This window comes from Triticum aestivum, chromosome 5B (assembly GCF_018294505.1).
Source record: "Triticum aestivum cultivar Chinese Spring chromosome 5B, IWGSC CS RefSeq v2.1, whole genome shotgun sequence".
Lineage (NCBI taxonomy): Eukaryota > Viridiplantae > Streptophyta > Magnoliopsida > Poales > Poaceae > Triticum > Triticum aestivum.
In genome coordinates, this window is record NC_057807.1 from 168,394,650 (window position 1) to 168,406,131 (window position 11,482).

At 47.6% G+C, this 11,482-nt stretch overlaps 1 protein-coding gene across 1 annotated transcript; it reads left to right on the forward strand.

The window, feature by feature from the left end:
- The first annotated feature begins 6,681 nt into the window (after nt 1-6,681).
- Nucleotides 6,682-10,288, forward strand: LOC123110928 (adenylate kinase 3). The gene is made up of 6 exons (XM_044531572.1): nt 6,682-6,921; nt 7,692-7,837; nt 7,930-8,049; nt 8,179-8,346; nt 9,566-9,655; nt 9,991-10,288. Exons 1-6 carry the CDS (start codon nt 6,819-6,821, stop codon nt 10,087-10,089), a joined length of 726 nt encoding a protein of 241 aa, XP_044387507.1. The 5' UTR covers nt 6,682-6,818; the 3' UTR covers nt 10,090-10,288.
- The last annotated feature ends 1,194 nt before the right edge of the window (nt 10,289-11,482 follow it).

Below are 11,482 nucleotides of genomic sequence, written 5' to 3' on the forward strand. Positions count from 1 at the left end.
TCACGATCGCAACGAAACAGGAACTAACGAGAAGGAGCACAACCGGAAAGAAGCAAACAACAAGGTAAAGACAGAACACATAGACATGGCATGATGCTCAATCAAGCATAATGCATAACAAGACTAGATGAGGCTACTCATGGCAAGAGATGATGCATACAAGAACAACACATCAAAGCAAGTTTAAATGAGGCCGGAAACAACAAATAACAAATCCGGTAAGTCCTCATATGCAAATTTCGAAGTTGGTCCAGATCTGAATAAACCTTATGTTCAAGTTTTTAAATAACAAGTTAAGATGCACCAAGATGATCTACACGAAATTCTAGTCAAATTACATATAAAGTTCATTTAGTTCGGAGCTACGGCCTAGAAGATATGAGCAAAACAAGTCAAACATGGCATTGATGCAAAAGGCATTCAAACATCAAGCAAACACACTCAAAACAAGGATGCAACATGATAATATGAAACTTAATGCAAAATCAAGCAAGTTTCATATAGAGCACACTCAAAACGGAGCAATGGTTCAACACATACACATGAAACAAGTTTAAAGGACAAGCTGTCCAAAACAGCAACTAGGCATCTAGCAAGCATCAAAAAAAATGCTAAAGTACCTCAACATAAGAAAAAAAGGCATGGGCATGAATTACAGGTAAAGCATGACAAAACATGAACACTGAGCTATCTACAGAAAACAATAAAACATGATCAAAAAGACATGGCAAGATTGCAAATAATAACAGTTTCACAGACTTAGCAGAAATCACTGAGCATGACTGAAATAACATTAGGTTGCAATGTTTAGAGCTATCAAACAATATGTTAAAGGAATTTATCATGGCAAACAAAGGCATGGCATGCTAATACTAAAGACAAAAAACAAAACTCCCTTACTGAACTAATTCCAAAGATCAACAGAAAAGATGGTAGGATCCATGCAAACATGGCAAATGATATGACAGATTCAGAATCACAGTACATGGCAGGAACAACGATAAGTAGGCATGTTGGTGAGCTTGTACCACTCACCACAGAGCAATACATGGCAAGAAAAGGTGACCAACAGTAAGATGACATATTTATGAAGCCAAGAATGTCAAGAACAAGTTCATAGGGTGCATGGATCACTAGCAAAACACATGGCAAAACTGAACTTCATGTTAACAGGCTGGCAGCAACATTATTTAGCAAGTTTGGAGCATGATAACAACAAGCTACGCCAGTCTATAAATGCAAACAAGGGCATGGAAGGATAGAGCATGACACGTGTAACAAAACACCCTTAGTGAACATCTCCAGATTATGCATAGAATGACTTGTAGCAGCAGGTTTACATAGCATCATGATATAGCAGATTCAGCCTAGCAAAACAATAACAGCAAGTACCCTATTTCACAAGCTCGATGCACTCACTACAAGACTCACAAAAATACATGGATTGCACCAATATAAATATGGCCTGATGTAGCTCAAAACTCATGTAGACATCAAGCTCATAGGATGCACACACAAAATGCAATGAAAAAGACAAATCACCAAGTTCTGTTAACAAACAGCAGTTAACATCATATAGCACTCTTGCAACAATGATAAGGGCATCAAGATGAACTCAAACAAGCATGGCACTGTGGAATATGAAGAGCATCTCATGTTACACATTTTGACATACTATATGCACAAATCGGAGCAACGAGTGCGGAGATGTGACATGAGGAAAATGGCATGAAATTTTATCAGGAAAAGGACTTGAGACGAAAATCACCTCCCGAAAACAGATCTAGGGTTTCGGGGCACGCGGAATGAGGTTCGTCGGAGCTTCGCCAGAGGGCATGGGAGGTGGCCGGCGTCGATGGGGGCTCGCCGGAGCGCGGGGGAGCCGGATCCGGTCGCTCCTCGACCGGATCGGGTGAAGAGGAGGCCAGGGCGGCGATCTACATGGCGGCGGGGCTCGGCTCCGGCCTTCTCCGGTGGCGGCGCTCGGGGCGGCGGCCGCGGGCGGCGCCGACGAAGCGCTGCGGTGGCAGGGCAGGCGCGGTGGTGGTGACGGGCGACGGGGCTGGAGCGGAGGGCCGGCGCGGGGGCGGCGCAGAGGCCGACGAGGAGGTGGCGGCAGGGCCGACGAGGAGGTAGCGGCCGCGGTGGCCAGAGCAGGCGAAGGACGGCGGGCGGATCGGGGAGGCGCGGGATCCGCACGGGTGGCGGCGGGCGGCGGCTCGGGCCCCGTGGGCCAAATCTGGGCCCCGCGGGCCCTGGCGGCAGAGGAGAGAGAGGGGGGCCGGCGACGGTGATGTGGCGAGGCGGGATTGGCCGGGGCGACGGTGCGGACGTGTCCGGCGGCGGGGTGGACGCGTCCGGCGACGGGAGGAGGAAGAGGCTAGGGTTAGACCGAGAATTTCGGGGGAGGGGGAGTTTATATAGGTAGAGGGAGCTAGGAGAGTCCAAATGAGGTGCGGTTTTCGCCCACACGATCACGATCGAACGACCGAGAGCATGGAGGGGGTTTGGATGGGCTCATGGGCTATGGTGAAGAGGGGCTGGGCTGCAAAGAGAGAGGGGTTTCGGGCTACGCGGTTAACCGTTGGGGCATCAAACGACCTCCAAATGGAACGAAATTTGACGGGCGGTCTACCGGTGATATACCAAGGCCACTCGGCAAACCTCGGTCCATTCCGAGAACGTTTTTATCCCGCTCACGAAACAAGGTCTGAGAGGGGCGACGGGCGCGTGCGAGTGTGGCTGTGCTCAAAACGGACAATGGAGAGAACCGGGGGAACCCGAACGGATGCAAGTTTTGAAAAGCATGCAGATGATGACATGGCAAGATGCAACACGCGAGGAAATGACATGGCAACAACGACGAATAGCTGGAAGACACCTGGCGCATCGGATCCGGGGCGTTACACCCGCCCTGCAAACATCGTTCATGGGGCTTCTCGAAGAAGCGGAGGTGGACATCGGGGCTCCTTCTCACGAACCCTTTGGGTTTGGTGATGACTTGCAGGAAGAGGGTGATGAGGAGGAGGAAGGGGAAGATGAGGAGGAGGTGACCGAGATAGAGGAGGAGGCGTTCGCCGCCATCGCAAAACCCACCGTGCGCTTGACAAACTATAGCGAGGACGAAGATATTCTCTTGGTTTGTGCTTGGGCACATGTGGGGTTGGATGCAAGCACCGGTACGGATCAAACCGGTAAACGCTATTGGCAACGCATAGAGGACGCCTATTGCAAGATCAAGCCGAAGACCGGTGGGTACATCCCTCGTAGTTACCGGTCGCTTCAAGGCCGGTGGGAGTTGATGTAGCCCCATTGTGCTCGTTGGAGTGCGGCAATGGACCAAGTGAAGGATGCACTGCCTAGTGGAACCGTGACGAGTGACTATGTGAGTACACATATGTTTTTCACATTTATTTTGATTTTTTATACTATTGTTATGTGAGTACATATATGTTTACTATGCTATTGGTGGGTTTGTAGGAGGAAATTGCCGACTTGAGGTACAAGGAGATGGCCGCTTCCAAGGGCAAAGCATTCCCATTTAAACATGTTTGGAAAATTCTTCAAACTTATGGCAAGTGGAAGTTGAGGGATCAAGAGACCGCACCCAAGAAGTCGACAATGCTTAGGATGGATGATAGTGAAGAGGAGGGAAGGAACGAGCACAAGCCCGCTGGAAACAAGAAGGATAAGCTAAGGAAGAAGATGGAAGGAGAGGCGTCAAGCATAAGGGAGAAGATAGAACATATGATGAAGTCAAGGGAGGCATTGACAATGAAGACATTGGAGATAAAGCTTCTTATCAACGAGAAGAAGAAAGAGGTGAAGCTTGCACAAGTTCAATCAAGGCGTGAAGATGCCAAGCGCAAGGCCGACTTGGAGGAGAGGATGATCAAGGTCAAAGAAGCAAAGGCATGGAAATAACTCATGGTGGAAGAGAAGGAGCACATGATGATGTCCAAGAAGGACATGGATGAAGACCAATTGATGTGGTGGAAGGAGTACAAGCAGGACATCCCAGAGAGGAAGAGGATATTCCGTGGTGTGTCCTCTACTCTTCGAGGTGACACTCCGGTGAGTGGTGGTGGCGATGGTGGTGTGGAGGACTCCACCACCGGCGACAATGGAGGTTCTTGATGGACGTGGAAGTGGTCTAGGAGATGGCGCCAGGTGCAACTTTTTGGTGATGGTGCCGATGAGAGGGAGAAGATGATGATTGTGTGATGTAAACTATTAAACATGCATCAATGGTCATTTCCGTGTATGTTTGAAGGTTGATTGTGTTTTTCTAGTGAAAATTGTGATATGTCAAATGACAGTTTTAAGGGTTGGGGTTGGGGCAAAGACTAGAACCCTCAAACCCAACCCTTATAACAGTCTGTTATAAGGGTTGGGTTTGAGGGTTCTAGTCTTTGCCTATATTTTTCAACCCTTAAAAGTGTCAAAAAGGCCAATTCTCAACCCTTAAAACTGGTTTTAGATTTAAGGGTTTGAGGGCTCTACCAGACATGCTCATAGAGCAACTCTACCAGACCCCGCATCCGCCCTCGACCTGCAAAATAACCGCCAAAATGCGGGTACGGGCCGGAAAGCGTGCCCGACCAGACCCCGCATCCCAACCCGGCCCGCAATTTTTTTGGGGGGGGGGGGCAAATTCCCCACCCCAACCCGGGAAAACGTGGGTTTCCCCCTCGCGGCTGCGGTGCCCTACATCGGAGAGAAGCAGTTGGCGGGAGGGACATTTCAGCCCGCGCGCTTTCCCCCTCCTTCCGCCGCCGCCCGCCCTTTGCTTCTGCCCGCCCGTCGCTGGTGATTCCGGCCATATCTGCGAGCGGAATCGCGCCCCGGGGCCGCCCCACACCCTCCCGCGCCGAGCTGCTGCACCGCCCCTCCGGATCCGGCGAGAAGAGCTGCCCCCTGTCGCCCCCGCCGCCGGGGATCGACCACCATCGGGCGCACCCCCTCGTCGCCGCCCGGGATCACCCGCCACCAGTTAGTCCCTATTTTGTGATTTTTGCGAGCTGCATAGTAGATTGACACGCCGGTGTGCGTGTAGATGGAGTTGACCCCGTGCGAGAAGTTCTTGCTATCCGATTCGTCCGATTCGAACGACTCGGATGTTGAGAGCATGCTTGCGAACTTTCGGCAGCAAACATTAGACACGGCGCTTGCCGTGAAGGAGCATGAAGACGAGCACCGGAAGAGGAGGCGAGGATCGACTGTCGGGCGTTTGTGCATTCCTCGGAATCGCCATCTTGGGAACGAGATGTTGATGCAAGACTATTTCGCGGAAAATCCTACGTATCCTCCGCACCTCTTCCGGAGAAGGTACCGAATGCGCCGATCCCTCTTTGTGAAAATTGTTGAAGCTTGCGAGGCAAATTGCCGGTATTTTAATCAAAGAAGGAATGTCGCGGGCTTAAAGGGATTTAGTGCATATCAAAAAATCTCCGTAGCTATGCGGGTGATTGCATATGGCGTTCCGGCTAACTATGCCGATGAGTATCTTCGCATTGGTGAAGATAGCATAATTGAGTCTGTGCGTAGATTTGCGAAAGTGGTCATCCGTGTCCTTAGTCCTGAGTATCTTCGGGCACTCAATGAAGATGACACAAAGAAATTGATGGCATCTAATGAGAGGAGAGGTTGGCCTGGCATGCTAGGTAGCATTGATTGTATGCATTGGAATTGGAAAAATTGCCCCAAGGCTTGGCAAGGAATGTATTGTGGCAACTCTCGTGATGCAACAATTGTGCTAGAGGTCGTAGCATCCGAGGATTTATGGATCTGACATTGCTTTTTTGGTATGCCGGGCACTCTCAATGATATCAATGTGTTGCAACAGTCTTATTTGTTTGCTAGGCTTGCTAGTGGCGATGCTCCTGCTTGCAACTACACTAACAATGGGCATGAATAGACAAAGGAGTACTATCTTGCAGATGGTATATACCCTCCTTGGTGCACATTTGTCAAGAGCATCAAAGAACCCAAAACAAAAAAACAATGTGAATTTGCAAGGGTGCAAGAGGCAGCCCGAAAAGACATTGAAAGAGCATTCGGTGTTTTGCAATCTAGGTTTGCCATTGTCTGTGGTCCTGCTCGTTTTTGGGATAAGAAAACCTTGAAGAACATAATGACATGCTGTGTTATCCTGCACAATATGATTCTTAAAGATGAAAGAGGATTGAACTTAAAATTCTTTTACGACAATGTGGGTAGCCGTGTCAAACCAGCTAGAGATCCAAACCGCATTAGAGCTTTTTTTCAGACATACAAGGAGATTGAAAATGCAGACACCCATTTTCAACTTCAGGAAGATCTCATTGAACACCATTGGCAAAGGGTTGGACAGTGACTTATTTTTATATTCATTTGTATTTGTATTCACGACAAATTTTGTATTGCACTATTTAAGTTTGCTACGATTATTTGAATAATTATTTGTAATGCGGATGATTATTATATTATGTTTGATTGGAATAATTTAGTTTGTTTTCGATTGTTGAATTATGTTGTATTTGATATTTGCGGGCTGATAATATGCGAGATGCAGCAGCGCAAAGAATAGACCCCAAAACAGACCTGTAAAAAGGTATATTTCATGAATATATATTTTTACGAATCCGTTTGAGGGGTTTGCATCTGTGCGAGCCAGAGCGGGGTCTGCTAGAGTTGCTCTTACAAAACCCCGATCAGAGCCGACGCGAACTGACCCAGGGAGGCACGCAGCAAGAGAGAGATAGGACTTGTGCGCCGCACGCCAAACAGCAGGCACGCGAGTCGAGTCGTTCCCGTTGTTGCGGCCGGCGGAGGAAGAGATGGCGACGAACATCGAGGACGTGCCTTCGGTGGAGCTCATGACCGAGCTGCTCCGTCGCGCCAAGTGCAGCTCCAAGCCCGACAAGCGCATCATCCTCGTCGGTAAAACCCTAGCCCTTCTCTTCTTTCCCAATCCTCATCTTCTTCTACACCAAAAGATCCCAACTGCTCGGCCCCGGCTTCGCTCTCGCCAGGGTGACTGCCGCCGTTCTAACCCTAGCCCTTGCGTCTTACGGCGGCGGCGGGGTCTTTCCAGCTCGCAGCGTCTGGTGGGTTCGGTGGCGCGTAGTTCCGCAGGCGGTGGCGGTGCGGGTCCTTGCGGTTAGTGTCCTTGGTGGTCGGCGGCTTCAGCTGCGCGGCGCTCGAGGCTCGGCGGCCGGCGCAGTTGGACCTCCCACGTCCATCAACGTGCGATCTGGTCGTTACGGATCTGAAGCTGCAGTCGTGGTGCCCAGTCGGTCGCGCCGCCAGATCTGTTGTCGTTGGCGCGATAGGGTAGCTGCTGCTCGCAGCTTGTTGCTGTTGGCTGGATCTGGAGCTGGAGTTCCTCGTCCTTGCTGTCCCTCGTTCTGGAAATAAGTGGACGTACCCTCTGAAGTTTTATGATGCAGCTACATCACCCCCTCAACTCCAAAATAGCTACTTAACCCCCCAACTATCGAATACCAGACAGATTACCCCACAGCCCCCCCCCCCCCCCCCCCCCCCCCCCCCCCCCCTAAAAGAATAGAGTATTGCATGTGCGTTTGATTTTGTATGCTCTGGTTCATCTTTAATTCCTGAACACATAGTGCCACTGTTTATGTTCTAAAATCTAAATTGCACTATGCTTGGGCAATTTGACTTATGCAAGTGCTTTGCAAATTCTGTAGGTCCACCTGGCTCTGGAAAGGGAACACAGTCTCCCCTTATTAAGGATGAATATTGTTTGTGCCATTTAGCCACTGGCGATATGCTGAGGGCTGCTGTCGCCGCTAAGACTCCTCTGGGTATCAAGGCTAAAGAAGCTATGGACAAGGTAAGGTTTCAAGAACATACCAAATAGCAATTTAAAACTAGCAAAAACCGTGTCTATCAATTTCTTTATTTCTTGACTCTTATTGTTTTTAGGGAGAGCTTGTTTCAGATGACTTGGTTGTTGGGATTATTGATGAAGCCATGAAAAAACCTTCATGTCAAAAAGGTTTTATCCTTGATGGCTTCCCTAGAACTGTTGTTCAAGCACAAAAGGTCTGGTCAGGTCCTTGGTCAATATACATCGAAATGAAAATTCCTTCTTTCTGTGTATATTGATGGATGATTTATGCCTTGGGAGCTTAGTGTTTGTTTTCTTATGGTTTGGTTGAACAACGACTGCAGCTCGATGAAATGCTCGCAAAGCAAGGTGCTAAGGTTGACAAGGTTCTAAATTTTGCAATTGATGATGCAATATTGGAAGAACGAATTACTGGCCGTTGGATACACCCATCGAGTGGTAGATCTTACCATACAAAATTTGCTCCTCCCAAGACTCCGGGAGTTGATGATGTAAGTCAAATGTAGAATACTGGGTAGTGCCTTGATATGTCATACTTGCATGCTTTATTTTTGTTATCGTGATCATTGCTTCCACAAGGTTAAGTTCCGAGCAGTTCAATGTCTTCTCTGCATAACACTCCCTCAGTTTGGTTGTCAATAGCCATGCTAAGCTGGTTACCATACATATTCAATCTTGGGAAAAGAATTGCCAATTGTGTTGTGGGTGATGAGTTACTAGTTTGCCAGATGAACTCGATGTGCAATCTTTTTGTGGTTTGCTTCTGCTTGTAGGCGTAACTTATTTTGTATTGACTACTAGATTCATGTTATGGTTTGTTTAAACAGTTCAATATCCCCTTGTGTTCTCCTGTCCTTATGGATATGTTGCACAACACTGTATTTCCTTGAGTGATGCTAGAGCTATGGACCAAATCGTATGGGATTACGCACTGGATGTTAGGGGGAATTGTGTGTGTGTGTGTGTGTGGGGGGGGGGTCCCAAAATAGTGTGCATTAGATATTTTTTTCAGTCGAACTTTATAAACTTTGACTAAGTTTATGAAAAAAATTGTCAACATGTAAAATACCAAATCAATGCCATTAGATTCATCATGAAATATGTTTTCATATACTACTCTACAAGCAATTGTCAAAGTTTGTGAAGCTTGATGGTAGGAGCTAGGACCCGGGTCTAGGGCGTAGGTTGTAGGGGAAGGAGGGGGCTGGACGTGGCGAAGCTCGTGGTAGCCGGCGGCAAGGCGCCGTCGTGCGCGAGGGGGGAGGCGGCGGCGCAAGGAGCTGGAGGCGGCTAGGGTTAGGGTTCGGCTCCTGTGGGAGCCGGGCAATAGATTTATTCTTATTGCTTGATTGTCATAGAGTCTTACAACTAGTATATATAACCATGATGGAAAATAAAATAGATAACTTGCGGGCTAAGCCCCTAACTAAACCTGCCCAGTGGGCCTCCTACAGGCATAAGTCTGCCCGGTCATAACACTTGACTTTTGCGAAAACCGATGCACACTATATTATGGGACGGAGGGAATATACATTATTGCTGTACATTGATCTTTGGTTGTGGGCTATTGTTTTCAACGAGAGCTCGCATGTTCCATTCAGAAATTATGTGGGCACGTGTGAATTTTTTTAATTCCATTGACAATTTTTTTTCTTAAACTAGCATTTTGCTGCAAACCATTGACCTCTGGTACTTCCCTCTTTTGTCAAGGTTTCGGGAGAACCCTTAATTCAAAGAAAAGATGACACAGCTGAGGTCTTGAAGTCAAGGCTTGAAGCTTTCCACATACAAACTGAACCTGTATGTTTTCTCAACCATGTATTCTCCATTCCATGTGTTGCACCAGTGTTTTTCCTGCTAAACTCTTGTTTTGCTGTCTTGATGTATTTCATTTCTAGTAGCGTTGCATAAGATTTTCACTGTGAATTTGGTGGACCCTGACATTTCTTTTCTGCTTTCTCTTCCAATCTTCCATTTAACTAATCTTTTGTTGGTCCACATATCATCTTATGGCCTGAACTTCTGTTGGTAGTACTGAGTTTCTAACTGTGGAAGGACTGTGTCGTCTGGCATCAAGCAATGCAGTTGCTTTTTCAGTCAATGTTCTTAATCTGAAAACTGTTTGCTTCTCACAGGTGATTGACTACTACTCCAAGAATGGCTTAGTGGCAAATCTTCATGCGGAGAAACCACCAAAGGAAGTGACCGCCGAGCTGCAGAAAGCTCTTTCGTGAAGGGCCTGTTTCACCTTGAAAGTGACATGTAACAAAACCCCGGCTGGGTTTCTTACAAGTTTTAAACTCATACCGGCATCCTATGTTTCTCATTTTCTGTCTGCATGTGCACTATTGCACAATTTCATTACAGCTTTTGCTAGCTCGGAATTTTTCTGAATAATTTTGTTTGGAATGAGAAGTTTTTATTAGCGGTACAGAGATAATTACAGCAAACTCATCTTTAGAAATACTAGTAAAAGGGCCCGTGCGTTGCAAAGGGATTAAAAGTATCATCAACATCACCGAATCCCTACGGCTCATGGAAGCCCTCGGACACGTTGTAAAGCATGTGGCAACCTGTTTGTACATAACAATTGAGTAGAAAACAATTAAAATATCTTCTCCAAAACGACATAACCGATTTTAGATTGGCATGAGATAGGCGTACCTCAGGTAGAGCACGGCGGTCCAACGATGTTGGTAGAACGGCGAGATTGTACGACGGCATGTGGTGTACGGGTGGCCTACGGAGTTGGTAGAAAGGTGAGATTGTATAGAGGTATGTCGGAAACTTGCGGCACGATGATGAGCCAAATAACTGCAGATTATGCAGATTATCCCAGATAGAACACACAAAATTATTTAACCTTGCAATTAGAACCCGAAGGGTTTAGTGATGTCTTTTTCCCTGATGACAGATGCAAATTTTCTGGATATGAATTGGGTACTAGTAAGTATTTACTATTACTCATTAGATATAGATCGATTGATGGAACTGTAGCAATAACAACAGCAATCAGTAGCAAGCGACATGTCTGTTCTCTATCTAAATGTGCATCAATCAGTAGCGACATACATTATGCAAGAAGCACCATACATCTATCTAAATTTGCAGCAATCGGCGCCTCTCACTCTCTCTGTCCCTCATCTCTCTGCTCTTTCTCTTCCTTGCCTATCTTTCTCCCTCAAGCAGCAGCGCCCAGCTTGTCCTGTGCTCTCTCCCCTAAACCAGGAGCTCATCCCTTCGAGTGCCTCCCCGTCTTCAGCGACGATGTAGCGCCATCTCTCCCTGATTATCAATTTGGTCGGATGTGAAATTAAATTGAGGATGGAATGAACCTGCATTTGTGGTGGCAGATGTTGCGAACTTGTGGCACGGCGATGTGGGGAGCAACTTGACCCGTGCTCCTGAGTCCTGAAGATCTCCTCCTCGGACACGACTCGAAGACGCACATCACAGGGACTCTTCTTCTAGTCAAAGTCCGTTATGTGTGTGTGCGTTGGTGGGGCGGGGGAAGGGGGGGGGGGGGGGGGGGGGATGGTGCACGACGAGGTTGGGGCATGGCAAGATTGGTCTGCATCAGTTCGGAGGTGGCTGAGCTAAAATGAGAACTAAAAGCATATTATCTAC

What these genes read in the sequence shown, in the direction of transcription:
- LOC123110928 (XM_044531572.1), top strand. Translation starts at nt 6,819, where the DNA reads ATGGCGACGAACATCGAGGACGTGCCTTCGGTGGAGCTCATGACCGAG. An exon ending in CTAAAGAAGCTATGGACAAG is followed by an intron (nt 7,838 to 7,929) that starts GTAAGGTTTCAA and finishes TATTGTTTTTAG; the next exon opens with GGAGAGCTTGTTTCAGATGA. An exon ending in CTGTTGTTCAAGCACAAAAG is followed by an intron (nt 8,050 to 8,178) that starts GTCTGGTCAGGT and finishes CAACGACTGCAG; the next exon opens with CTCGATGAAATGCTCGCAAA.